Genomic DNA, 27,822 nt, shown 5'->3' with positions numbered 1-27,822 from the left:
CCCCCGCGGCCCACGTGTGTGGAGGGTTCCAGAAGCGCCGCGCGCCGTGTCCGTGTCCGCGCGGGCTGTGCAGCCATGCTGAGCGCGAGCCGCGCCGCCACACTGCCCCTGCGCCGGGCGCGCGCCCGGCCCGCGCACCCCGCCCCGCGCGCGCAGGTACCGCGGCGGGGACGGGGGGAGAGACGGGCAGGCCTGAGGCGGCACCGGGGGGGCGGCGGGATTAGCGAGGACGGGGTGTCCGGGGCGCAGCAGGGGATGCTGTGGGGACGTCGCGGGGCTGTGCGGTCCCGAGGGGTCGGAGGGAGCGGGAGAGAGACGAGCAGGCCTAGGGGAGGGCCGGGAGTAACGGGCTGTGGGACATGGGAGAGCGGGAGGGGCTGTGGGGGCTGCAGGGGACCGGGGGATCAGAGGGGACGGGAGAAGCTCTGGGGGAAGGCCGGGGGATGCTGTGGGGACATTACGGGGCTGTGAGGCCTGGAGGGACTGGGGCACAGACAGAAGGGCCTTCGGAGGGGGGTCAGGGGACATTGCGGGGCGGGGGCGAGTCCCGATCCCCCCCGGACAGGCCCGGGCCGCGGCCCCTCAGGTGCTCAGGTTTTATTCAGAAAATATCACTGTGGGCGCGGCTTGGAGCAGCCCCAGGGGGCGCAGAGGGACCTGTTCGCGTGGCTGGGTCTGTTTTGTATAAAGTGAATTTGTGGTGGGAGTGGTGGGTCCCTCACTCTCCGAGTGACGGTGAGAGAGGGACCGCGCTGGGAAGGGCAGGATTTACGGACAGGCAGGGATGGCACATCCCACAACACTGGCCACAGCAGCCTCACCCACCCACGGGCTGTACCTGCGTCACAGGTCCTGAAAAATGAGCAAAATATTCCTGTCGTGTCCCTGTTTGTATTGAGATGTCTCGTTAAAAGCTCATTCTCAAACAGAACAAGGGCTAAAGCTCCCAGAGCCTCTAGGATGCTGGTTTACATGTGCAGAGGGGTGGCCACTGCAGAAGGGCTCAGAGTGGCCAAGCTGCTGGAGCTGTGCAGCAGAATCTGGAGCACAGATCCCTCAAGGGATGTAGGAGGTCGTTTGCTGCTGACCAGGCACAAAGCCTCGAGAAATGGGGTTAATGTTTATCTGGTGCTGCTGCTCACTGGAAGCTGAAGGTTCAGAGTTGACTTGCTGAAATGTCTCTTTGCTGGTAACACGTTCATAGGCTGTCCTGTCTGAGGGAAATGCTCCGTTCTGTCATAGAAATCAGGGGTATGGCAGATGAATTGGTGCAGTAATTGGGGTTTTTTAAATCAATTTGACTCTTTCTCAAATCCCTCCTTAGTCTGCGCCCAAGTTTTTAAAGATAAACACTGTAGTGGGACAGTGTAGCTTCAGACACTGCTTGCCTCTGAAAGCCTTGGTTTGAAGACCACTTGATGTTTTAAACTAAGTTTCCATCGATGTGTCTGTTTTCAGACGTTCTGGAATGGCCTCAGTCAGAATGTCCTCAGAGCAGCCTCCATCAGGAGATATGCGTGAGTATTCCCTTGGGGTTTGGGGTTTGGTTGCTTGATGTTGATATTTACTGTCCTCTTGATACCAGAACTGGTTGTTGTAGCCAGAGATGGAGTAACAGAGCAAACCCAGCAAAATAAAACCAGAACCTCCGCGTGGAACTTTTCTGAGGCTGTTTCTTTATCTCCAAGGGAACTTTGAGAACTGCTCTTTGCCTCTTCTCCCACAAAATGTGGATTGTTGAGATTTGTTTGATTAAAAACAAACAAACTAAAAAGTACCCTGAACATTGATGGAACAAGTTGTTTTACACTGCCATGGAATGAGTGATGCCTGGCTCCATTGCTCTGGGGATAAAGTTCATTTCAAACAGCTCATGCATTTGAATCACTTATTTTTCCTGTTCCAAGGTAGTGGGAAATGAGTAGCAGTTGGTTTTGCCTTAGTCAAACATTTGTGGCTGATGCTGATTTGGGCATTGGCTGGGAAATCTGCCTTAGGAAAACTGGTTCTGTTTGATGCAGACAACCTGAGCAGGTGGACATTCCAAGATCACTGCTTTGTTCCTGGAACTGGTGTTAGAGCCACTGACAGCCTGGGGAGGGAGATGATGATGTCCTGGTGATAAACACAGTCCTGCTCTGCCTGCAGAATGCCTTCCCCATCCCAGAGCATGGCTCTGTAAGGCAAAGCTGTGATTCAGGGTTCTCTGAGCCTCGAGAGGGCTAATATACTCTTCCTAGAAAGGAGGAGGAGGTTCCAATTTTTTTTTAATCCCATTTTCCAGACTTAAATTAACTTGTTGCTCCTCAGGATCAAAAAGGTGATTTCCTTTGGCTCTGGCTCAGAGAACCCCACGTGGGCTGAGCAATTTATCATTGTGGATCCTTCTCCCCATGCTAAGCAATGATAAATAAACAAATACCATCTATTTAGTAGTATTTTGACTCCAGGTGGCTGTTTTCAAACAAGTTGAAACATCAAAGTTGCCCAGAGAAGCTGTGGCTGCCCCTGGATCCCTGGAAGTGTCCAAGGCCAGGTTGGACAGGGTTTGGAGCAACCTGGGCTAGTGGAAGGTGTCCCTGCCCATGGCAGTGGACACCTCAGTGGTGTCCTCACCTCAGTGGAATGAGATGATCTTTAAAGTCCCTTCCAATCCAAACCAGTCTGTGACTATGATCAAAAGTAACCCAAAACAAGTCCGGTCTGTGTAGGGACAAAATTAGTTATGATTTTGTTTTATGTCAAAATCACAAGAGTTGTTGAGAAAATAAATATATATGTATATAGTAAAGATATTTTGGTGAAGAGGAATATTTTGGATGTTTATTCTAACAAACAAGGATTTACCTGTAAATGATCTGATTGAGAACAGAGGCACAAGATTAAATTCCAGTGTAAGAGTTGGAGAATGCCTTAGGTCAGGATGCAGCATGGATTTGCTTCAGCATCAGCTGGAAAATTGCTTTTGTCCTGTCTTCAGGGCTGGCAGTTTTTTTTACTATCTAGTTCTCTTTAGCAGTAATTTCATTTTCCCCCACTGTGCTTTGCAGTTCAGAAGCCATTAAAGGGGCCGTCATCGGGATTGATTTGGGCACCACCAACTCCTGCGTGGCCGTCATGGAAGGGAAGCAAGCGAAGGTGAGTGAGGAGGGAGCGTTGTTAGGATTGGAGTGTCCAGCTCAGTGCCCCCGGGGCGATTCCCTGCTCACGCTGTCCTGTGTCCCAGGTGCTGGAGAACTCGGAGGGAGCGCGCACCACGCCGTCGGTGGTGGCGTTCTCGGCGGACGGCGAGCGCCTGGTGGGGATGCCGGCCAAGCGCCAGGCGGTCACCAACCCACACAACACCTTCTACGCCACCAAGCGCCTCATCGGGCGCCGCTTCGACGACTCGGAGGTGAAGAAGGACATGTGAGTGAGGGGAGCGACCCCACTGCCAGCAAGGGGGGCAGACAACACCAGCCTCTTTGCTTTAAAATATGACCCTGTTGTGGGTGAAGTGGTTCTGCCCTCGGGTCTCATTGCTCCTGTCTGAGGGCCAAGCTTTCCAGGTTTTCAGAGCTTCAGAGAATGTCCTGAGTTGGACCCACAAGGATCATTGAGTCCAACTCTTAGAGGAATGGCCCTTCCATTGAACTCACAACACTGGTGTTGGTAGCACCATGCTCTGACCAACTGAGGTCATCTCAGGATCTCTTAGTTTTTGATCACTTAAGGCTTTCAGAGAAGAAGTAAAAAAGTCTTCCTGATGTGGAAGGAAAAAGTGAAGACTTTTCTCATTCTTGAGGGTATTTCTAATCAAAGCTGTAAGATCATACCTCAGGTTTATGATTAAATGATGTATAGCTGATTAAAAGCAGGAGCAGCATATTGGTACTCCTGGGCCTCTGGATCTGAGGCTGCTGCTGGCAAGCTCAGTGTTCTTTGTCTAGAGCTTGTCCATGTTACCTGGTGACAGAGCAACTGAGCGTGGAATGCTGGTGTTTTGCAGTAAGAACGTCCCGTTTAAGATTGTCCGTGCCTCCAACGGGGACGCCTGGGTGGAGGCCCATGGGAAGCTCTACTCTCCCAGCCAGATCGGTGCCTTTGTCCTGATGAAGATGAAGGAAACTGCAGGTTGGTACAGTTTGGTCTTTGTTGTCTGTGTGCTTTGTAAATGGAGGTGCTGCAGCCAAAAAGGTGCTTTTTTGGTACCAAAACCTCACAGAACAGGGCAGGTGGGGGGTAGGGTACAGAGTGGGCTCTTAGGAAGCCTCAAGGAAGATCATTCCCTCCTCAATCCCAGACCTTTGGCAAGATATTAGTGCTTTACTTAAAGGGTACTCTTACCAGAATTAAGTACTGCCTGAGCTGATCCTCACTGTGATTGAGTTCACACTCACTCAGAAGGGGGAGCTCCGTTTCCTTGGAAGCCCAGTCCTTGTGCCTCCCTGGCTGCAGCTGAGCACGGGCTGGGGCAGCCAGGCCTTGCAGTGGCTTTGTTCTCCCTCAGCTGCTGGGTGGAGAGCATGTAGGGAGAGAGGGAGTGTTAAGGGACCCCATTGTTGGGCTCAATGAATGGCTAATTAGCCAGTGGGGACTTTAAATGATCACTGGGGGAAAAGAGCCATTGACCTGGAGGATTTTTTTTTTTCTATTTCAATTCCTATAAAATGGTTTCTGGGGACACTGAGTGATACAGAGAGGGAACAGTCAGTGGCTGTCTTCTTCATCCTCATTGGTAAATATTGTGTCCAGTGATAGGTGTGAGGAGGGCAGGATTGAAGCTTCATCCAGAGGTTATTGTTTTTCCAGTGTTAGGTCCTGGACATTTGCCAAAGCTCCACTCAAGAATGTGTGGTATGTGAGCATCTAGAGATGATAATTCTGGCTTTTATTTGGAGGATGGTGTGCCTCTGCCTTAGACATAAAGGTGTTGGCTTTTGGCCTGGGTGCTCCATGACTCCACCTATGGAAGGATCTGGCTCTGCAAGCAGCAGAGAACAGTGCAATGGGTGAGCTCTGTGCTGGGGTAGTGCACAGCCATGAGTCCTGTCAGGGCACCCTGCACATTCTTTTCAGCAGGTCTGAATCTGCATTTCCTGGCATCCTTCTCTTTTTACTGAGAGCAGTTCATGACCTTAAATTGAGGTGTAATACGTGTTTTTCTGACTTGCTGTCTCAAAAATTAAACACAAACTTATTTTAATAAGTGTTCTGAAAATTAATTTAGTAAGTATTGAACTAATTAAATGCTTATAAAGTTAGTATATGTACATTATTTGTACTGTGTAAGTTACCAACAGCAGATTTGGTAATCAGGATGAAAAAGAGGAAATTTGAAATGCATCACATGTTGAACCCTCAAAAAAAGTGGAGAACAGCTTCAGCTTTGCACACTAAATAGACAAGTTAAGGTCAAAGATGAATTCACACCAGTGCCATCCAGTCACTGATGGAGTTGTGGAGGTGCTGCCAAAATAGGGCTGTGCTGTCAAAAGTCTACAAACTATTCCATGTTATGTGAAAGAACTGAATTTCTGCACAGCTCCCTCTGCATCTTCCCAGAAAACAGCAAGTCTTTCTTGTGTTGTTAATTCAGAAAAATGATTTCAAACTACTTAATAATGGAGAGAGACTATTTGCAAGTGCATGTAGTGACAGGACAAGGGGGAATGGATTCAAACTAAAAGAGAGTGAGTTTAGATTAGACATTAGGAGGAAGTTCTTCCCTGTGAGGGTGGGGAGGCCCTGGCACAGGTTGCCCAGAGAAGCTGTGGCTGCCCCTGGATCCCTGGAAGTGTCCAAGGCCAGGTTGGACAGGGCTTGGAGCAACCTGGGCTAGTGGAAGGTGTCCCTGCCCATGGCAGGGGGTGGAATGAGATGGGCTTTAAGGTCCCTTCCAGCCCAAACCATTCTGTGATTCTGTGAATAATGACTTGGTGTTCTTACAAGGATAACCTTCTGTTTTGTCTCCTTTTTCCAGAAAATTACCTGGGGCACGCAGCAAAGAATGCTGTGATCACAGTCCCTGCTTACTTCAATGATTCTCAGAGACAGGTACTCATCAAGCTATAAGATTTGGGGGCTTATAAATTGCATTTAACTTCGGTAGTCAGCACTGTTCCTCTTTATCCCTAAGGCTACCAAAGATGCTGGGCAGATCGCTGGCTTGAATGTTTTGAGGGTGATTAATGAACCAACAGCAGCTGCACTTGCCTATGGTCTGGACAAGTCAGAAGACAAAGTGTGAGTGCCTGTGCATTGCACCTCCCCTCTCCCAAATAACGTGCTGGGATTTGCTTTGGAAATGCCTCTTGTTCTTCCTGGTTTTTGGAGCGTTGGTTGGAGTTGTGCCAAGGTGGACTCACAGCCATGAGTCAGAGCTGTGCAATGTCACCTCTGCTCTGTGCCAGCCAACCTTGTTACAGAAGGAGAGTTCATAACTTGCAGCTACAACTTAATTATCAAACCTGATGTCAATTTAATGATCTTGCCCACTGGTGGCAGTGCTGGGTGTGGCAGGACAGCTGGGTGACAGCCAGTGGTGCTGCAGGGCAGCACAGGAGGTACCCTGAGCTGTGGCAGGTACCCATGGCCTGCAGCTTCCCTGCCTGCGTTCAGCCCTCTGCTGCTGTCAGGGCTGGTTACGTAAATGCAGGGCTTCTGTTAGAGATTGTGTATTTCTGATGGAGATGACAGTGCTGTGAAAGCCTCACATTCTGAAATGTGTTTCATAATAGTTGTGGTGTCCCTGCCCTTGTCATTGGATGTGGGTCTGGTTTTGAAGAGGGAGGAACTGCCCTCTCTGAAATAACGGGCAAGGTTGGGCATTGTGCAGCACAGCCTGAGAAACTGCCCCGTGGACTCACAGTGCTCAAAGGATTTGTGCACTGTGAGGTTTGTTTACTGCTGTCTTTAGAGGGGCTGTTAACTTCTGTGGGCAACAGAGTGAGTTCTGCACACTGCATCTTTTGGGGAGAGTGAGTTTTGAGCCACACAACTTTGTCTAGAAAGTGATGTTTTCCTGCCTTTCTCCCTGCAGCATTGCAGTCTACGATCTGGGTGGTGGCACTTTCGATATTTCTGTGCTGGAAATCCAGAAGGGGGTCTTTGAGGTGAAGTCCACCAATGGTGACACTTTCTTAGGTGGAGAAGATTTTGACCAGGCTTTACTACAGCATATTGTGAAAGAGTTCAAGAGAGAGGTAAGGTGTCTCTTCAGAGCAGAGTGTTACCCTGCTTTTCAAACTCACTTCTGTAGAAGAATGGAATCTTTAATTATTAGGACTTGTTTTGTCACTTATGGCACAGTTAAAATTTAAGAGTATTAGACACCTGTTGGCCCAGCTTCCAGTTCTTACATTTGTCTTCTTGAGGTGGATTATTCATCTTCTGGAAGACATGGAATAGCAGGACTTCTGCCTTTTTTCTCTCTTGTGTAGCAGGACTCTCCTATGCATAGTCTGCTTGCTTTTAAAAATCAGTATCTGGTGCAGTTGAACGTGATAGCACAGGTGTAAGACAGGGTTTGCTGGAGGAAACTGCAATGGTAATTCCAACTCCTTTGCTAATTCAGCCTTGTCTTTATATTCTGTGATGCAGCAGCTTTTCCAAGCTTTTAATCTGTACCTTACTGTATAATCACTTGCAGAGCAGAGAGGGCTGGCACATTTGAAATGCTAAATACCTCTGCCAGAAGTGAGAGAGCAGCAGAAGTGCACGTAGCAGGCTGTATTCTAGAAATATCTTTAGAGTCAAGAGTGGTGAGAAGGTGAACTGCGGTGAGGTGACTCCTGAGCAGAAGCTGAGTCTGTTAACCTGTTGTTTGTCACTCAGACGGGTGTTGACCTCACTAAAGACAACATGGCCCTTCAGAGAGTGAGAGAAGCATCAGAGAAAGCCAAGTGTGAGCTCTCATCATCTGTGCAGGTACGTGCCTGGGTCCAGAGCAGTCTGGTACAATGTTGTGAGATGCTGTGAGTTTTGCATTGGCTTTGTGTACAAAGCTCTGACATTGCTGATTTTTCTTGTGGCAGAACAAGCTCTTCTGTGTAACCAAACAGTGTCACTGTCACAGCAAGTCCAGTACCAGGATGAGCTGTTCTGGAGCACAGTTGCTTGTTGGGAGCTGAGAATGGTGCTGGATTTTGCCTTTTTTTCTGGCAGTGTGTTTTCTGATCCTATAGGGAATGTGACCTTGTTCCCAGCTTACTCTGTGTTTCAGAATTTCCCTGTGCTGCAGGGAATTCAGCTGCAGCCAGTGCTGCTGGGTTACTGGAACCACTTATTTGTGCAAGCTCTTCGAAAGCCTTGGAAAACCTTGATGCTACTCATTCCATTGAAACAGCTAATTTGTGTAGTGATTTCTATAAAGAATCTCAACTTACTTGCCTATAGAAGAGTTGTCCAGACATTGGGCAACATACACCCCCTTTCCTTTTTCCATCCACTTTGTGTATTAATGCATTCAAGCGTGTCCTTTATTCACTACTGAATGAGGAGCTTGAGAAGGAGCAAGTTGGGAGTGTAATAGTCCTGGCTAAGTGAAATTAAGGTCAATTATATAGTAATTGAAATGGGGACTCTGCCAATTTCTAGGTTCTGAATAAACATTTTTAATTTTATTTGATGGTGGTCTTTTTGTTGGCCAGTGGGGAGCTCATAGCAAGGAGTTTAGGCCAGTCACAATGGATGCTTAGTTCTGCCAGAGACATAGCAGGCTCTGTTTTATGTGCTCAAGAGCTGGCAAATCCAGTTTGTTCATAGCAGGAAAAACTGAATTCCTTAACTCTTTAGCAGTGAAGGGAAAACAACTTGCTTTTGGCCCCATTTTCCCCTCATGCTTTTTACCACACTGTTTGTAAAGTGACTGCACACCTCTAGTCAGTAACGTGGCTTTAGTTCTTGTTGTGTAAACTTAATCTCTAGAGCTTAAAGCACTAATGTTTTAATTGCTTTGATTTGTAGTGTCTTTTGATGTCAGCATGACTCAGCACTTGAATGATTTCAGTATAAGATTTGCTTTAAAAATCCAGCATGTGAATTTGTAAGAGATTCAGAAATAGCCATAGGAAGTGGGGATTATGGTCCCTTGCACTAATTAACTTTGGCTGTGGAACATGAGTTATTGGCATTTAGAAAACAGCCATGAGTTCTTTTCTTCAAGGAGCTTACCTGATATGGAATGTTAGTTGGCAGAATCTTTGGGAACTCTGAAGATGGGCTTTTTCCTGAGTTGTGCTAAAGGAACAGGATTAATGTTGTCACTTCCAGTGTTTCAGCTCTTACCTCTTGGCTATGACTAATGAATTTGTTTTTCTTAACAATGCAAAACCTTGCAGTAACACAGTATTAAAATGGGAGCTTAACAGTTGTAACCGTGAGATGTGGAACAAAATAACTGTCTCTTCTCTGAGAGAAGAGACAAACATAAAAGTGTTCCTGCTGCCACCTAAGGCCTGGGCTGTAGGGTGAGCAGTCATGCAGATGCTTCAGGACAGGCCAACAGAAGCTGTAACTTGATCTGACTGTGGAGCAGCCCTATTTTCCATTGCTGTGTTCACTCCAAGCCTGTTTCTGTGCTGCAGACTGACATCAACCTGCCCTACCTGACCATGGATGCCTCCGGACCAAAGCACTTGAACATGAAGCTGACTCGGGCACAGTTTGAGGGCATCGTGGCTGATCTCATCAAGAGGACGGTGGCACCGTGCCAGAAGGCCATGCAGGATGCTGAAGTCAGCAAGAGTGACATTGGGGAAGTCATCCTGGTCGGTGGCATGACCAGAATGCCAAAGGTATGAGCTCAGTCCCTACTCCAGGCAGAGCTGGCACAGCTGCCCTGGGCTTGCAGCAGAAAAGCTGAGGGTCTGGTGGCTTCAGAGCCCCAGCAGCTGAGGGCCCCCAGAGCAGAGCAGATGTGCTGAGGAGTCCCATGGAAACAGTGCTGAGGGACTCTCATCCTGTTAATTAGCTCAGCTTGGTCTGGGGGCTGTAGCTGAGTTGCACTTCACAAAGTGAAGCGGGACATGTCTGGAGTTGCATGTCCAGCTGCAGCCTGATGTTCTGGTATGGATGGACAGAGGCAGCACTGTGGAGATGTACAGGGTGTTTCTCTTGCTGTGGCCTCAGTGTGTGATAAAGGTACACTTCAATGACAGTCACCTGTCAGTAATCTTTGCCCCCCATGGGCTTTGCTCCCTGTATAGAGCACTTACAGCAGCTGGGAAGAAGCTGCAGGAGCAGAACTGCTCTGATACCTGCTGGCTGTGTGATCAGATACCTGTTGGAGGCTGGGTGTTGGCAGGCCCATTTCCCTGTCTGTTCCAGACACTCCTTATCTAATGCCTGGCCCTTCTATTCAGTGCAGATAAGCACCAACAGGTAACTTAAAAGACTGCTGTGCTGACATGCACAGTCTTGTAGATAAGGTGCTGTCTGCCGGTGATTCACTGCTCCTGTTCCAGCCAGTCAGGCTGCTGCTCCCCAAACCAGAGCTGAACAGGGATGTGCACTGCTCTCTCCAAGGGTCAGCGTGTCCTCTCCTACAGAGCATCAGAATCTCATTCCAGAGGAATCAGTCAGGCCTGGACTGTTTGTTTGCTGTTAAGATTCGTGATTTGCAGGTCCTCTCTAGGGCAGTATGTGTGTACATGGTCCTGCTTGGGGTTCATTTGGAGTTTGGTGAGAGGGTTTTTCCTCCCTGTATTAAATGACCCTGATGGCTGGAGGTGATATTTGTGTGAGCAGAAGGTCACCCAGAGCAACAAGATAAACAGAAGCTCCTGATCTGACCAAAACTTAAGTGGAGTAACTCTGCTATATGTTCCCAAAATCCTTGTTGTTCCAGCTGGATAAAGGAAAAATGGTGTGATTACTTACATATAAAGTGATGACAAACACTCAGTGGGAAAGCCTCTTCTGAAACATTATGTATCCTTTAGGGGCGGAAGACGGGACTTAAATATTGATTTTTATTTTTTTGTATTTACTTTTCCTTCCCCCCTCCTTTATAACCCCCAGCATCTGTGGCCTTATGCTTACAGAATGCTTTCCTGAGTGCCTGTAGTTACAGCTCTGGTTCTGAAATCAGTGCTGATGTGTTGTACACAGTCCAGAACCTTCTCTTCTGTATGTTGTTCTCTTCTCTTCACCCTGCTAGGGGGGAATGTGGCTCCTTTGGAGCGCTTCCATGGCCAGTACTCAAGGAGAAGTACCGTGGGTGGTTAGAAGTAATGTTTCTGTAAAATATGCCTCCAGAGGGAAAGACTTGCACTTAATTATATGCTCACACATAAAGAGTGTTCCTCTGTAATGAACACTCTGGGCAGGTGTCTCCTGGCTGCAGTGCAGAGCTGGGTGTTTGCTCCCAGCAGTTTTCCAGGCATGTTGTGCTCCCCTGTGCTGGTGTGTGCCCAACAGCTGTACTCGGAGAGGAGCACAAGTCCCACACCCTTCCCCTGTGGGGCAGAGCAGGGGAGTTCTGGGCTGTGCTCTGGTGCAGACCCTTGCTGCATTCCCATGTGGATGCCTCAGCAGTAAGTCTGTTGGAATCATGGGCACAGTCCTTCCAAAGGGGCCGAGCAGTGCAGTGCTAACAACGCCTCTCAGGCTGCTGACACGGCACATCTGCTCTGCTGAAACAGCCTGTTCAATAAAGAGTTGGAAAATTCTGGTCTTTACACAATTCCCTTTTTTTTCTCCTTTATTGCACACAAACAACATGAACTGTGCTTCTGGATTTGTTTTACCTTCCCTGTGTGTACCTCCACAGCTGTGCTGTCCTTGACAGCTGTGTTCTGCTCAGCGTTGGCTTGTGCGAGTTCCCAGGGAGCGTGGAGTGATCCCTTCTGAATATGGCTGGGCTACATAAAAGCACTGCTGTGAGTTGACTTGCAGCTGCAAACTTGATGGCACAAAAGCCTCCAGAGAAGGGGTTGTCTAGACTGAAACGAGTGCATTTCATAGGGTGCATGGAAGATGGGGCACAGACCTGAAGCTCAGTGTCTCTGTTGTGCCACAGGCTCGTGTGGCAGCAGGAGCCCAGGGATGCCAGGCTGAGCCCAGGCTGGCACGTTCTGTGGCAGTGGTGGTTCCTCCAGTACAGCTGTGCTGTCTCCATGCAGGTGCAGCAGACTGTGCAGGAGTTGTTTGGCCGTGCTCCCAGCAAAGCCGTGAATCCTGACGAGGCCGTGGCCATCGGTGCAGCCATCCAGGGTGGGGTGTTGGCTGGGGACGTCACTGACGTGCTGCTGCTGGATGTAACCCCCCTCTCCTTGGGCATTGAGACACTGGGAGGTGTCTTCACAAAGCTCATCAACAGGAACACCACCATCCCAACCAAGAAGAGCCAGGTACGAATTGACTCTGGATGGGGGACTTTCAGGGTGCTCTTGGACACCCAGTGAAGGCTTCTCAAAGCATCCCAGTAGATGGTCTTGTCTCCTCCTCATCTGGCAAGGAGAAGCAGTTGTAGAAATGAGGTTGAATGTCAGTCAGTGAGTATCTCTGTTGATTATTAGTGTGCCCAGGAGTGGAGGGGAATTGAATTAAAGGGTGCCAGGATAGCCCAGGATGATAGCTCAGGGTTGTTGCAGTGTGTGTGCCATGATGTCAACTGTCAACACATCATTCTGAAGAAGAATTGTGTGGAGACTTTCTGCAACTGAGCACCACACCCGCTGAACACCGCCTTTCTTGGGCTGCATGCCTCAGGAGGAGTTATCTTCTTTCCTATGTTTTAAGGCTCTGACAGACTTGGGTGTGATCCTTTCCTTCCTTGGCCTTGTCTGGGCCTGCTGCTGTGTGCTCACTGATAACCCCGGAGCTGCCTGGGGCGTGGGCTTGGGGCAGAGCCCAGCTGCTTCAGGGGGAGATGTTCTTGGGGGGGTGGCTGCCATGGAACCTGCTGCTGACACAGCATGGCCTGTTTTTGTGCCTCCAAGTGCACACAGGACAAGATGCCAGTGAGCTTGGCTGTTGCTAGTCTTGATGCCTTGAAATTTTGTCAGAGGAACAGGAGAACAATGAACATTTAGTGATTCTTTCTGTTCCAAGTAGCTTCCTTTTATTCCTTCAGTCAGTTTGTAACTGCATCAGTTCGTGTGTTCCAATTTATTAGCTGTACAGTAACACACTGTTCCTTTTCCATAGGTGTTTTCTACAGCTGCTGATGGGCAAACACAAGTGGAGATCAAAGTGTGCCAGGGAGAGAGAGAGATGGCGAGTGACAACAAACTCCTTGGCCAGTTCACACTGGTATGTGGGCTACTCTGGTCATGACCTTAGGCTCGACCTTCTTTGAGACACTCAGAGCCTTCTCCATTTCAGTTGACCCCTCAAGGCAGTGTTGAGGGGGAGTCACTTACAGAAGACATTTGATCCCATTTGTAGTAAAAAAGTAGCTTCCAGAGGTACGGCCCAGCTCTGGGACAGCCTTTCTGTGGCAGGGGAGCAACTAGCATTTAAGATGGAGGTGAGAGTCTCTTGAGCAGCCTTATGTGGCACAGGGGCTGCTGCAGCTTTAGGGCCTGCTGACCTAAAAGGGCTCTCTGGGCACAAAAGACCTCTGCAGTCCCAAGCCTGTGCAGCAGATAAGCTGAAGGCTGGCCTTTCCTCTGGTGTTGCAGAGACAGGACTTGGAGCAGGCTCCAGGATACCTGCAGTCCCTGTGAGCCAGGGTACCCTGGGAGGTTTGTGGCCTGGTTGGGATTGCGGTGTGTGTGCCATGATGTCGACTGTCAGCACATCATTCTGAACAATTGTGTGGAGCCCTTGTGAAGCTGAGCCCCACGCCCTGCTTGACTGGACAACAGATGTGCTCCAGGGATTGGTGTGCAGTGTGGGGCTGCGTGACAAACTCCCTGCCCAGAATGGATTTGGTCAGTGCTGGAAGAGCCCTGCAGAAAGGAAGGGCTTTGCCTTTTGTACTTTAGAAGGAAGCTGTGCTGCCTGTCACTGTCTTAAAATGGTTCCTTGGAAGTGGTGAGTGAAGTCTGTGTCCAGAACTGAGGAAACAGAGCATCCTGCCATGCCCATGGAAGAGGGGCTTGTTTAGCAGTAAAGCAGAACCTGTATCACTTTGAAACCAAACTTGGGGGTTTTCTCACATGGTTTCTGTGCAGCTGTCCTGGGTAGAAACCTGTATCCTGTTAAATCTGTCCAGATACTGATGCACCACATGATGCCAACAGGTGCTCAGAGGACTCAGCTCTGAGGGTTGGTTAATAGCTGATTCATTGTCAGATGACCAGGGTAACGTGCCCAGCCCTGGAGCCTCATGCCCTGAGCTCTTGTCCCTGTGGGAGCTGATGGCCAACCCTTGCTCTTCCCAGGTTGGGATTCCCCCTGCACCACGGGGAGTGCCCCAGATCGAGGTCACCTTCGACATCGACGCCAACGGCATCGTGCACGTGTCGGCCAAGGATAAAGGCACCGGGCGTGAACAGCAGAGTGAGTGCTCTGGGATGCCAGGGATGGGGAGGAAGGCCTGGAGGAATCGTGGCGGTGCCATGGCATGTTGGGCACTGAGGGGAACACCCAGTGACTCCATAGGTCATGGAATGCTGCCTTGGTGGGCACCCCACAGTCAGGTGGGGACTGCAGCACTGGTTTGATGAAGAGCAAGGATGACCCAAGCAGTCTGTTGTCAGTGCAGCACAGATGCAGTTGAAGTCATCTTCGGCTGAGTGCCTCCCCTGGAAAGGAGGGCAGAGTGAGCTGGGGAAGGGGAGAAGTGACAGAAGTCACCTGTAGATCCATTCTAAGGTGGTAAAGCTCCTGTGTGCACTCAGCACTGCCCTCTCCAGCAGCCTGCTGACAGATCCTGCCAGGGAAGTTCTCCTTGCACGTTAGGTGGAGATGAAGCCCCTGCCTATGCCAAGGTCAAGGCAGTCCTCACTGGCAGGGTTTTCCCATGAGTCCTTTTGCCCTGTGTGACAGTCCTTGCTCAGTCCTGCCATCTCCTGGGATCGCTACTCCAATGTTTCGGCAGAGTGCAGCTGTTTGTTGGGTTTCCTGCACAGGTCAGCCATGCCTCAGTGCCCAGAGGTTGGCTAACTGAGGGCTCACAGGTGTTTGTGGGCCGTGCTCCTGCTGCTTCCCAGGGTGTCCTGTGTCACTGAGATGCTCAGAGCAGTGACATCCTGCCCTGAGTTACCCTGAAGGGACAGAAAATCCTTGCTTGGCAATGCAGCACTAGTTGTTCTTGAGCTGTGCTGCTGGGCACACTGTTCCTTTGGGAGTGCCCTCTGCTATCACAGGGATTGCTGTCCCTGAGCCTGTCTGCTTGAAGGGAGAAATCAAATTACGAAGATCTCTGAGTCCAAGGTGTGTAGTGTATAGCTGAACAACTCAGCTCTTGCCAAGACTGTATTTGTTTGTCATTACTCCATTACAAAGGTCTGGAGAGTCAAGTATTTTTGAGCAGCAGGTATTCCCTGTAACCACCTTGTTCATTTTCATCCACTTAGGCTGGAAGTCTTGAACTGGCAGGAGGCTCAGGGACTTCAAGCTGTCAGTGTGTTTTGCTCTGTGGTGCAATGAAATGTCAGGCCTGGTGTTCCAGGGTAATTAATGCCACAGTTGACAGTTTCTAAAGCTCTGTTGTGGGCTCAGAAAATTAATTTGAAGCATTTACGGATTCCCCTGATAGAAAATAGATCTCTCTTGTTCCTCTAACTGGGAAGCCTCTGTACTGCCCTTCAGTTGTTTCTTGGAAACAACCCTTGAGCAGTGGAATGCACACTCAGCTAAGGAAAGTATTAACCCCGTATGCACAGCTCAGAGGTATGTGCTGCTCTTAATCACACTCTGGCTTCTCGGCAGCAACATCTTACCAAAACCACACTGCTTGTTACTTGATTTCCTTGTAGATTTTGGGGGTGTGGCAGCCTTTTGCTGCTAAGTAAAAGGCTTCTGATAATAGGCAACTAGAATGTTTTTTAGCTGCCTACCTGTGTGCAGATGTGGTCCTAATTACAAAGCTGAATTGCTCATCCCACATCTGTATCCAGAGGATTTGTGTATGTGTGTCCTTGTTCAGGGTTTTGCACCACCGGCAGATTTTACATAGAAAACTTACTTCATATGAGGATTTTAATAAACCTGGATGTCCTGGATATTGGTCCTCCCTTTCACAATGAAATTAGGCATTACTGCAGAAATTAGTTAAGTCTAGACTATGTTTTTTGACACTAATGGAAGGGGGAAAAAGGGACCTTTAAGAGCCTGCTCATAGAATCTCGCTACATTCCCTTATTAAGGGCAGTGTAAGGAGCTGGGTGGGGAACTTGTCTTATCCTGCCACCAGCCTGGGCTGTTTTCCAACAGGGATAGGAATCTTTGGTAAAACAATTCCTTCTCCTTGGATTTTTTTGTTAGTTGGGTTTTTGGTTGGAGGTTGTTTTTTTAAGTTCCGTGTTTTAACCTGGGATGCCCCTTTGCTTTGGGGGCTTTGGTGCTCCCTCACTTTCCAGGAGAAGTAACTGAAGACCAGCCGAAGTGACTTGCAGACCAGACCAGTGGGCAGGTTGTGGAGTTTGTAGATCTGAGAGATCAGGTTTTTACCTTGCCAGCAGCATCTCTGCCTCTGCAAACACCGGCTGGCTTTGTGCTGCCCACAAGACCTTCACAGGAGCAGCGTCCCTGAGCGAGGCTGCTCTTAGGTTTGGGAGATAATCCTCTCCTCAAGGTGAGAGCACATTGTTCATTGATGTTCCTCTGTGCTGCAGTTGTGATCCAGTCCTCGGGCGGGCTCAGCAAGGATGAGATTGAGAACATGGTGAAGAACGCGGAGAAGTACGCGGAGGAGGACAGGCGGAGGAAGGTAACGGGGGGCCACGGGGTCCCTGCTGCCTGTCACCCGTGTGCCAGTGGCTGTGCTCACCTCTGAGGGGCTGGGGGCTCTGCTCTGTGACCCCTTGAGCTGTTACCCCCGTATCTGCTTCCTTCCTTACAGTCAGTTCACACTGAGTTGCAAGAAGGTGTCTGCAGAAACATCTGGCTCTGGGGTTTGGGTTGGGTGCCTTGCCCTGTGTGCCTGGCATTTTATTGGCTCCCTGAGGAGTTCCTGGGCCATGGAGGCAGCAGTGGGCAAACTCACCTACCTGTTGCTCATGACTAACAGCTTTGCAGCTCTACTTATGTTTTTGCCATCACTGCTCTTTGCTGCCCACCTGCCTGTGCCTTTGGAGCCAGCCCCCTGCAGCTGGGTGCTCACAGCAGTGCTCTGGTTAGATGGAGACCCTGTGGGGGTAGTTAAGCTACTCTGAGTTCATTTGAAAGCTTAATTTATAGAACCTGCCAAACACAAGTGCACCTCAGCCTCTTCCTTGTTAAAGTGGGAGGTTGCTTTCCATAGTGGTTGAAGTCTCACTGTGGCATGTGGAATTCCATATCCATGTGAGCACAGTGTCCCCTCAGTGCAGGGGAGGCCATCAGGAGGTGCTGGAAATCCTCACTGGCTGTGTCAAGGAAAGACTGACACTTGCCAGTCAAGTGACTGGACCTGTGATACACACAGGATTGATGGTTGGAACTAATTGCTTTAATGAGGGTAATACTAATGAATTATCCAACTAAATATAGAGCATTGATTTTTAAGTAGACACAGCACAGGCTGACTCTGGGATATGGCATCAGCATATGATTAATGATTGCAGGAACTGGCACATGGGATTGATCCAGTCTGTGCTCTTCCAGTCTGTAGGAAGCTGCCTCAGGTGTTCAGGCAGTGCTGTAAATCTTGCCCTCAGTAGTGAAGGGATCAGAAAGGGACTGAAGGGGAGAAGGCAGGGAATAAATTCACAGGAAGCAGCATCACCTCAGAACTTGTAAAGCCACAAAGCACTGGCTGATGAGCATTTGTGGGTTAGATGGAGAACCATCAAAGAGCTTGGTGTGAAAGTCCCACTGTTAAATAACCTCATCATTACCATGAAGCATAGGGGAGGCATTGAAGAGACTGCAATGAAAACTTTCCTGCTGCCTTACTTTGTATCTTAAATTGCTGGATAAGTTCTTCCTGTTGTAGTCCTGAACTGGGACTCACCCCTGTTCAGTGAGCTCTAGAGGAAGGTGATTAGGTTACTTTAACACTTCTCTTGACTTGACTTGTGTAATTGTAATTGTCAAAATTCCCTCATTAACTTTTCAGATCATGGTTTTACTGCTGTGGAAATCTCATGAATGCATAAACGGGAGGTTTTGTGATAAGGGAACACAGCTAAAACAACCAAGCATTTGAGTTGTCTCTAGTGTCCTTGTTGCTGAAGAAGCTTCAAAAGCTTTTCCAAAAGCTCTGTTGCTTTCCCAAGGAGCAGAGTGTGCTGTGCTGTCCCTGAAGTTCCAGTGTGCCAACAGTGATACTGCTTTAGTACTTCAGCCTCAGGGAAGTGAGTTTGAGTGTGGCAGTGTGAGGGCTGACTGGCCTCTTTGGGCCTCTTGGTGCCAGAGTGCATCTAGGAATTGTTTGCTTGCGTTTCTTGCCCCCTTGACACTAAGAAGGACCCTATGTGGGAACTAGAATGGAGCTTGGCAGTTTGGGCAGAGAAATGTCCTCAGGTTGTGTCAGCAGTGGTGTTGCAGCAGCCCCTGACGAGCTGTGTCCCCAGGAACGTGTGGAAGCTGTGAACATGGCTGAGGGCATCATCCACGACACCGAGTCCAAGATGGAGGAGTTCAAGGATCAGCTGCCAGCAGATGAGGTAGGGAGTTCCTGACCCTGTAGTGTAAAGCAGGTAAGGTTCCTTATCCAGTCTTTGCTCAGACTCTCACTTAACTCACAGCTGGCTCTGGCCCCTGGCACCAGCTCCGGGCATGTTTCCATGCCAGGTAAAGGTGGCATAGTCCTCAATCTCTGCTTTTGGGACTTGGGATGAGTGTGGCTGGTGGGAGGCTGTACAACAAACTTAGAGGAGCAGGGTTTGGATAATGGCAAATACCCCATTTCAAAGTGTGAGTTCAGTGTCACTGAGGATGTCAGAGCCTGGGAGGCTGCTCGTGAAAGGTTTCTGCACGAGCTCTGTCCTTGGCTTGGCCTTGCAGGGGTTTGATAAGAACTGTGCTGGAGCTTGTGAGAGAGTTTTGCTCCAAAGCTGGAGATCCTGGACAGTGCCTGCCAGTGTGTTAACACAGGGAGAAAGGCAGAGCTGCTGTGCTGTCCTGGCAGTGCATGCACAGCACCCAGGAGCTGGGGGGCAATAAAAATTGTTGTATCAGCTTAGCTCCAGTTTTTCTCTCTTGGGAATGAAACGGATGTTTTAGTATCAAAGAGTGCTTTTCACACCACTCTGAGGTGGTGCACTGTGGATTTCAAAAGCCAGGTTCAGAACAGAGCGCCCAGTCTCTGGGAAGCAGAATAAAAAGGTTTCTGAGGCTCTGGGGTGTTTGGGGGACATGATTATAGTTTATTGGTAGTAGCCTCTGGTCAGTTAAAAGGCTGTTTCTCAGCCAGCAGATAGTGACAGGACAAGGGGCAGTGGTTTTAAATGGACAGATGGCAGGCTTAGATGGGATATTGGGAAAGAATTCTTCCCTGGGAGGGTGGGGAGGCCCTGACACAGGTTGCCCAGAGAAGCTGTGGCTGCCCCTGGATCCCTGGAAGTGTCCAAGGCCAGGTTGGACGGGGCTTGGAGCAACCTGGGATGGTGGAAGGTGTTCCTGCCCATGGCAGGGGATGGGACTGGATGAGCTTTGAGGTCCCTTCCCCCACAAACCATTCTTTGATTCCATGATACTGGCTGGCTCTCTGGGGTTATGGTCACTGGAGTTTTCTCATACAGGAGCACAAAGCCTATATCCCTGTTCCCTGCAGGGACTGTTCCCTATAACTTTTTTTGGGAGGAATACCAGGGGGAGGTGGGCAGCAGTGCTTGGAGCAGCCCTGTGCCAATGGGGGCTGACAGCAGCTGTTGTTCTCCTCCCCTCACCGTGGTGTGACCAGAGCTCTGCCTGTTCCTTGCACAGCTGTCCCCAGGAGCCCCCTGCCCCTCCAGCACCCTGCCAGGCTGGCAGGGGAATGCCAGCCTGTGTGGGGGTTGACAGATGGCTGCAGGGCTGGGATGAGCCCACACTGCTTTGGTTTGCCTCTCTGCTTCTCCTCCCACGTGCGAGGGGATTAACCAGGGTGGTGAGCAGCCTTACTCGTTGGCTCCCTGACAGTGCCTTAAATATCGATGAAAACCAGCTTTCTCTCCCCTTCCCCTGGCTCCTGGGGTGGCTGACTCATGGCTGAGGTGTGCCAGGCAGAGACACGGCTGGCGAGCTGTCAGGCTCTGCAGGGCTCTGTGTCCTTGGCACCTCTGCCCAGACAGCAAACAAGGCCCCATTAACGCCAACTGGGACACGGTTAGCGAAGTGGACAGGTGCCCACTGGGAACTGGGCACAGTCCTGGTCCCTGCAGGCTCAGTTTGAGGCTTAACTTCATGATTTCTGGCAAGGAAAGGTAGTTTTGCTGTGGCAAATAGGTGGGATGGAGATTCTCAGTGAACCAAGTGCAGCATTTCACTGTGCTTGTTGTGTCTTATTTGCAGTGCAACAAACTAAAGGAAGAAATTGCTAAAATGAGGGAACTTCTGGCTCGTAAAGATTCTGAAACGGGGGAGAACATCAGGCAGGCAGCAACCAGCCTGCAGCAGGCCTCCCTGAAGCTCTTTGAAATGGCATACAAGAAGGTAAGTCTGGGGGCACTTCCATCTCAGAGCCCTGGGATGGGGAAAGGGGGGGTCGGGACCCCAAACTCCAGGTAAGAGCTGGGCTGGGAGGGAGTTGGAACACCAGATTCCAGCTAAGGGCTGGGAGGGAGTTGGGATCCCAAACTGCAGAGAAGAGCTGGGCTGGGCTGGTGCTGAGCCTTGGAGCAGCTCCCTCTGAGTGACACTGGCTGAAGGGGCAGCTGTGGAAGGTCAGGGAGAGCTGGAGGCCTGAAGTCGTGGCCATGCTGCCATAGGTGCCCTGCATCCAGGCCAGGGCTTCTGGTACTGTACAGCATTCCATGGAGAAGTGCTGGGATCTCCTCATGAGGAGCATCAAGAAGAACACAGAGGGGGCTTTTCCCTCAGTGCGAGGGGTGCCTGAAGGAGAAAAGCAATGCCCGATCTTATTTTCAGGATGACTAAAACAGGCTTCCTGTTCAGTCTGCCCAAAGCCACAGTAGTAAGGCCATTGGGATTTTCTTCTCCATCTCCTTCCCAGTGAAAGGCCCCCCCATTTGAACCCTGTTACCTGTCCAGGGAGGTCTTGCACTGCCCAGGTGACCTTGGGGGTGCTGAGCTGTCCTTACTGTGGAAAGCTGCTTTCCTGATGTCAAACTGCAAATGTCCAAAGCTGCAGTATAAGCTTGTTCCATCCCCTGGGAAAGCAGAAATAATGGGAAGATCATTCCCTCCCTCTCAGAGCTCCTGCACAGGTGAGGTTGGTTCTGTCCTCCAGTGGACAGTTGCCCCTTGCCCTGAGGGAGGGGCTCTCCGAGCTGGGGAAGAATGTCCGGGAGCAGTTTGGTGTTACCACGACTAACAAACCAATGTTTTCACAGATGGCCTCTGAACGAGAGGGTTCTGGAAGTTCAGGGGATCAGAAGGAAGAGAAGCAATAAGTCTCTGTCTTGCCTTGGCTGGAGTACGATGAAGAGGTCGATTTTCTTGATGCTTGGGAGAGAAGGGACCTTCCTGAGCAGAAAGGGGCAGAATTCAGACTTACTGTGTTTTTGCAGTATTCTATATATAAAATTCTTTAATGTATAAACTTAGTGATGTGTCTGCTAGATAAATTGTCACTTGATGAAAGTTAATTCGTGCCAGACAGAGTTAGGCGTTGGGCCCTGGGGCGTTCACCTGAGGCACCTGGGCACTCGCTGATCATTTAATACTTGACACAATGGTGTATTAAATCTGAGATCCCAGTTTGGAAACCATGTCACTAAATTGAGGGTGGAGATGGAAGTCGTGCTGGAACAGGGAGGAGAAGAACTGCATGGACCCTCCTTGTGCATCTGAGGACCTGTGAGCAGGTAATGAGGCCTGTGAGCAGCAGGGCAAGGCTGGTGACGTTGGTAGAGACTGTTCAGCCCTGAGCTAGGCTGGTACCCTTGTTCTCAAGGAAAGGGGGTACTTCAAACTCAGCTGTAACAGTATTTCTTACACAAGAGGCTATGTGGAAGTTAAATACTTTGCTTGTCTGAGCCTTCTGCTCCATCCTGTGTCTGTTCTCTGCTTATGGTAAAACAATTTCCTTGATAATAAAACTGTTACTGGATCCACTCTGGATTTTTTTAAAATAAAAGCAGAAAAGTGTCCAACATGGAGTTCGTGGTATCCTGGCCTTTGATGGAGAACACGAGCCTGTTACTGCCTGTGAGAGCTCCAGGGGAACAGGCAGCCTGACTGGAACTTGGGCTTCATTCACAGGAAAAAAGGAGGTCTCTGGTGTCAGGTTGGAGTTGGTCCCTGCTGAGAGTGTCTCTGCTGCACTCACGAGATGCCTGAAGTCCTGTGACTGCAGTAACTGGGACTTCACCCTCAGGCACTCTGTGCTTGGGCTCAGCCTTAGCAAACCAGGTGTAGGCTTGGAGCAGCAGTTGCCCACTGTGGCCTCTACAGCCCACTCTTCCAAGGAGGTGTGTTCTCCTTGCCACAGTAAAGGTATCTGTGTCTCCTTTTTCCACATCTGTGTCTCTCTGTGTCATTGACTGAAAAGGAAACACAGTTTACAGCTGCTTTGTCCTGACACCTCAGCTATTTAGGAGGGAGGAAAGGATTTTTTTTCTGGCTCTAGACAGTTTCCTAAATAAGAGAAGCTATGGGGGAAGGCTACAAGTGCTGATTCTGTGAGCTTTCTGTTAGGTTGCAGACTGGAAGGGACCAAGGCTGGGCAGTGAGGGGGAGCTTGCAGCCTTCTGTCCTGGTGTGGAAGGGGCCCGGGGCAGCCAGAGGAGCAGGGGAGGGCAGTGCCCAGCGTGGGGTGCTGTGGGGGGCAGGCAGCTGTGCAGGGGGGTCTGCACAGCACTCGTGTTGTGCTGCCTTACTGCAGGGGGACTGAGGAGATCCAACCCACACTTCGGTGCTTTGCTTTCAGCAGGGGAGCTGGTGGGGCCTGGGGACCCTGGCTCTGCTGTGGCTGATTCCAGGGTGGTTGTGGGGTATGGTGCCAACTGCCAGCCCGTGGGGCTTCCACCAGGCTGGTGGAGTGAATGCGGGTCTCCCATGAGTGTACAAGTGACACAAAGGGTGTGGGTCCAGGCCCTGTTCTGTTGGGTTTTTCAAGGGGCAAGTCTGTATTTGTCCCAGTTTACTTGGATCACGTGGCTGGGGGCTTTCCTGGAAGTTTTGAGGAACAAGTGGCTAAGGACGTTCATGTCCACAGTAACTGCTGCTCCCAGGAGCCGTGTGTGTCATCGGGATGGGCGGCTCTGTGTGTCCTGAATGTGCTGTGTCCTGTCACAGCACCACCCTGCTCTGGGCTTGGGCAGGAGCACGTGGCTGGCCATCTCCTGAGAATTATTGTTACAAGGCTTGACTGCAGGTGACTTCTGTCCTGAATTCCCTTCTGCTGCTGCTGCTCCTGTCAAAAGTGATCCCCTGGATAAAACCACAGTCCGAAAAAGAGAAGGAATTCTCTGGCAGAGCGAGGTGGGCGTTTCAGGCGCTGAAAGGAAATGTCCTTAAGTGAAACAGTTTGCAAAGCATCCTCGGTGGAAGCTGTTCCTGCTGCCTCCCCCAAAAGGCAGCCAGCTGTTGCCAGAGCAGGGCTGGGGCAGCCCAGGACAGGGGGCTGCTCTGGGAGCTGCTCACGCGCCATTTCCTCCCTGCTGGGCTCACGGAGCTGTGGACGGATCCTCCGCTGCCTCCAGGGTCCTGAATCATTGATCAGGATTGGCCTTTGCTTCTTCAATGAATTATTTTCCCTGTCGTAGTTTAAATACATCTTTCAAAGATGTTTTTTATTTATTAATGTGCTCTTCTTAGCTCCTCCTTTATAAGCTAAATTATTGAACTGGGGAAGGAGCAGTGAAATGAGGTGATGTGTGTCATGCTGAGAACAGTTTCTTGCTGGCAAAACCTGCCAGGGAGGCAGGAGGTGCAGCAGCTGGGCTGTACCTCTCGGGGAAGAGTGACTGCTCTCCTGAGCCATTGAGTGTTGCCATCCCACCACTGGGAAGGCACTGGCAGCACTGGGACAGGCTGTTGGGGGTTTGTTTTCCACACAGGCCGATACTTATTTCAGGAAGCTCCAGTGGTGCTGCAGCTCTGGAATAAATTACTGCTCTGTGGGTGGTAGTAATCAAGAAAAATTTAGTAAAACTTTGGGGAAAATGCAACAGGATGATGTTCCCACCTACCTGTGGTGGGAGCTGGTCTGTGCCAGGCACAGCCCTCGGGCTCTGTCAGCCTCAAACACCATCCAGTGACACAAACAGGACTGAGCAGATCCCAGTCACAGCTCCTGCCTGACTAAGAGGGGAGGGGAGGCTGAGTTTCCAGCCAGGCACAGGAATCTCCATGTGCCTGCAGTGCCTTCTTTCCCTTTCCTGGGAGCCTTCTCCCCCAGCTCAGGACAGTGTGACCTGTTTGGGGAGTGTGCCTGGTGGGGATGAGGCTCTGCTGTGTTCCTCTGCAGGCAGGCACTCAGCTTCCTTGGGGAAGTACTTGCAGCACTGCCCAGGAGGAAAGAGAGAGTAGAGTCCCTGGATGGAGCTGGAAGGGCAGGAGTGCCTGGGAAGCACAGAGTAAGTTGACCTCCTGCCCCTCTGTGCACACTGTCCCTGGCACACTGGACACAAAACTTCTATCTCAGCAGATCAACTCCTAAAGCCACACCTAATCCACTGTCTTCCTGCTCCAAGGAGGATTAAAAAGGGCTGTGTGGGACTAGGTGCATGTGGAAAAAATACCTCTGAGGGTTGAAATTGGTACTTGCTCAGCCCCAGAAGAGAAGCAGGACTTTAAATCCGACCAGGTAGTTCAGAAATTCACAACATCCTCCCAGCACAACCCTCAGGGTAAAAAACCCAGCTTTGGGCTGAGTCCCAGCCCAGCCTCTGTTTGGGTGGCTAGGCTGCCCAGCTGGGCCCAGCTCCTGGCAGGGCTTCACTGGCGCTTTCCTGGGATGTGTCCTGTCCTGGGGAGCTGAGAGGCAGCACAGGAGGGAGAGGAGGCTGCAGTGGGCTCGGGCTGTGGCAGCACTTGCTGTCCTGGGAACACGATTGCCCCCTGACATGGCACAGCACAGGTGAGAGCCCAGGGGCAGGGCAGGGTAGGGCCCTGGCTGATGGCAAAGGGCAGAGCTGGCACGTCCCAGGGAGGCAGACTGGAGCTGGGGAGACACCACGGCCATGAGCCCCCCGTGCTCAGCATCCCCAGGAGAGCATCACCTTGGTGGGGAGGCACAAGGGAAGCAGCCTCCTGCTACACTTCATGAAAGGAACAAGGAAATGGCTTCAGTGTGCTTTCATCGTTGTGTTTCCAGCTAGTCCCATTTGGAACTGTCCTGGAGGCAGAATTGGCAGGTGCTCCCCGGTCCCTGGCACTCCCAAACCCCCTGCCTGGCATCTTTGGGGCAAAAAAGGCAGGTAGTGGGGTTACAAAGCTGCACACTGAGGCTGTGGGGGTGTTTGGCTGCAGTCCTGGACCTGTGCTCAGGCAGGAGAGGTGGGTGAGCTCCCCACAGTGCCACAAGGGTGGGCTTGGTGGCTCATCACTGCCATGTGCTCCTGAGAGCCAGGGACTGACAGCTCCAGTCCCCCCCACTAACAGGAGAAGCCCCAACCCAGGGCCCTGCAGGGGCACAGGGGAGCTCTGCTCCCCAGCCTCATCTGCCTGGGGTTGGTGTGACCTCCTGCCCTCCTGGGCCCAGAAGGGGGTCAGGAGGATGCCCTGGCCGAGCAGGGCTGTGGGGCTGGGCTGTGGGGCTGGGCTGTGGGGCAGGAGGCCCTCACCCCTCCCAGCCAGCCCAGTGCTTATCTCCCCTGTGCGGGGCAGGGCTGTGGGGCACAGTCCCCCAGCCAGCCACTGCCACCTCCTCCCTGGGCTCCTTGGGCACTATTCCAGCCTCTCCTGAGCCCCTGGGCCTTGCTGCCCTTCTCTGGACAGTCACCACTCCTTCAGTGCCTCTGAGGCAGTGCCTGGAGCACAGGGGGGCTTGGCCCAGACCCCTGTGGGTGACATGCAGACACCCCCAGCAGTGATGGGGCAGCAGGAAGGTGATGCTTCCCAGGAAAGGAGAAATGGGAGATAAACCTATGGCTCCATAAAACCCTTCCATCTCCCCCTGTCTCCCTTCTCCCTGCCTCCTGCCCTGCTTGACCTCCTCCAAATGATGTCCATGGGCCAGAAAGGGACCAGGGGCGTTTCCAGAACAGGGGCTGAGGGCTTTGGCTGCGCCTGGGACAGCAGCTGCTGCATGGACAGGGCACAGAAGAGGGAGGAAACACCTGGAGTGTGAGGGAGGCTGCAGCCCCCAGTACAGGACCATCAGGCACTGCTGGGTGGGGTCTGGCCCAGGGGAGCTGGAGGGGGCACATGGTCCATGCTGTGGCCAGGTGAGCTGGCAGGGGCTGGGGAAGAGGCACAGGGGTGGTGTGGGGTGTAGAACAGGTGGCCTGGGGGGACTGAGGTGGCCCAGAGTGTGATCAGGAGTAGTCAGTGTGGGTTCACTAAAGGCAAATCATGTTTGCTCAACCAGATTGCCTTCCAAGATGGAATGATTGCCCGGATGGCTGAGGGGAGAGCAGTGGGTATTGCCCACCTCGACTTCAGCAGGGCCTTTGACACTCAGGCCATGTGGGCTGGATGGGCAGTGGGCTGGATTGAGAACTGGCTGAGTGTCATATCCCAGTGGGTTGTGATCAGTGGCACAGGGCTTGGTTGGGGGCCTGTCACTGGTGGTATCCCCCCAAGGTTCAGTTCTGGGTATTGTTTAACTTGTTCATCAATGACTTGGATAAGGGGGTTGATGCCTCCTCAGCAAGTTTGCTGATGGCACAAAGCTGGGAGGCGTTGCCTGTGTACCCCTTCAGGAGGGTCTGGACAAGTTGGAGAGATGGGCAGAGAAGAACCCTCTGAAATTCAACAAAGGCAAATGCAGGGTCCTGCACCTGGGGAGGAACAACCACGGCACCAGCACAGGCTGGGGGGGACCTGCTGGAGAGGAGAAGGCCCTGGGGGTCCTGAGGAACAACCAGCTGTCCCTGCCCAGCCGTGTGTCCTGGGGGCCAAGGAGGCCAAAGGGATCCTGGGGGCATCAGGAAGAGCCTTGGAGCAGGGCAGGGAGGGGATCCTGCCCCTCTGCCCAGCCCTGGGCAGGCACATCTGCAGGGCTGGGCCCAGCTCGGGCTCCTCAGCACAGCAGGGCCAGGGAGCTCCTGCAGCGGGGCCAGCGCAGGCTGCGGAGATGCCCAAGGGCTGGAGCAGCTCTGGGAGCAGCAAAGGCTGAGGGAGCTGGGGCTGTTCAGCCTCCAGAGCAGAGCCTGAGAGGGGCCCTCCCCAGGCTGTGTCAGGGGCTGCAGGGAGGGGGCAGAGGCTGGAGCAGGCTCTGCTCGGGGGGCCCAGCAATGGCCCAAGAGGAACGGGCAGGAACTGATGCCCGGGAAGTTGCAGCTGGACAGGAGGAAGAACTTCTTTGCTGGGCAGTGACCCAGCCCTGAAGAGAGAGCAGAGAGGGTGTGGAATCTCCTCACTGGGGATATTCCAGAACCGTCTGGACACAATCCTGTGCCATGTGCTGTGGGACGGCCCTGCTGGAGCAGGGAGGTTAGACAGGTGATCCACTCGGTCCCTTCCCGCCTGTCCCCTCTGTCCATATCTCCGGGTCGGTGTCACTGTCACTGCCCCCCCTATCCCCTCACGCTC

At 51.5% G+C, this 27,822-nt stretch overlaps 1 protein-coding gene and 1 non-coding gene across 2 annotated transcripts; both read left to right on the top strand.

Annotated features, from left to right (window-relative positions):
- On the top strand, window positions 1-22,280 carry HSPA9 (heat shock protein family A (Hsp70) member 9). The gene is made up of 17 exons (XM_064671409.1): window positions 1-156; window positions 1,459-1,517; window positions 3,051-3,138; window positions 3,227-3,408; window positions 3,989-4,113; window positions 5,963-6,036; window positions 6,119-6,225; window positions 7,022-7,184; window positions 7,816-7,908; window positions 9,567-9,776; window positions 12,105-12,332; window positions 13,132-13,236; window positions 14,313-14,430; window positions 16,710-16,804; window positions 18,591-18,683; window positions 20,512-20,652; window positions 21,513-22,280. The coding sequence occupies exons 1-17, from the start codon at window positions 76-78 to the stop codon at window positions 21,570-21,572; spliced, it is 2,022 nt and encodes a 673-aa protein (XP_064527479.1). The 5' UTR covers window positions 1-75; the 3' UTR covers window positions 21,573-22,280.
- Window positions 12,581-12,652, top strand: LOC135422838 (small nucleolar RNA SNORD63). The gene has a single exon (XR_010434606.1). It is a non-coding gene; the product is annotated as a small nucleolar RNA SNORD63 (small nucleolar RNA).
- Window positions 22,281-27,822: the final 5,542 nt, after the last annotated feature.

This window comes from Pseudopipra pipra, chromosome 15 (assembly GCF_036250125.1).
Source record: "Pseudopipra pipra isolate bDixPip1 chromosome 15, bDixPip1.hap1, whole genome shotgun sequence".
Classification (NCBI taxonomy): Eukaryota; Metazoa; Chordata; class Aves; order Passeriformes; family Pipridae; genus Pseudopipra; species Pseudopipra pipra.
This window is presented reverse-complemented; position numbering and strand designations above follow the sequence as displayed.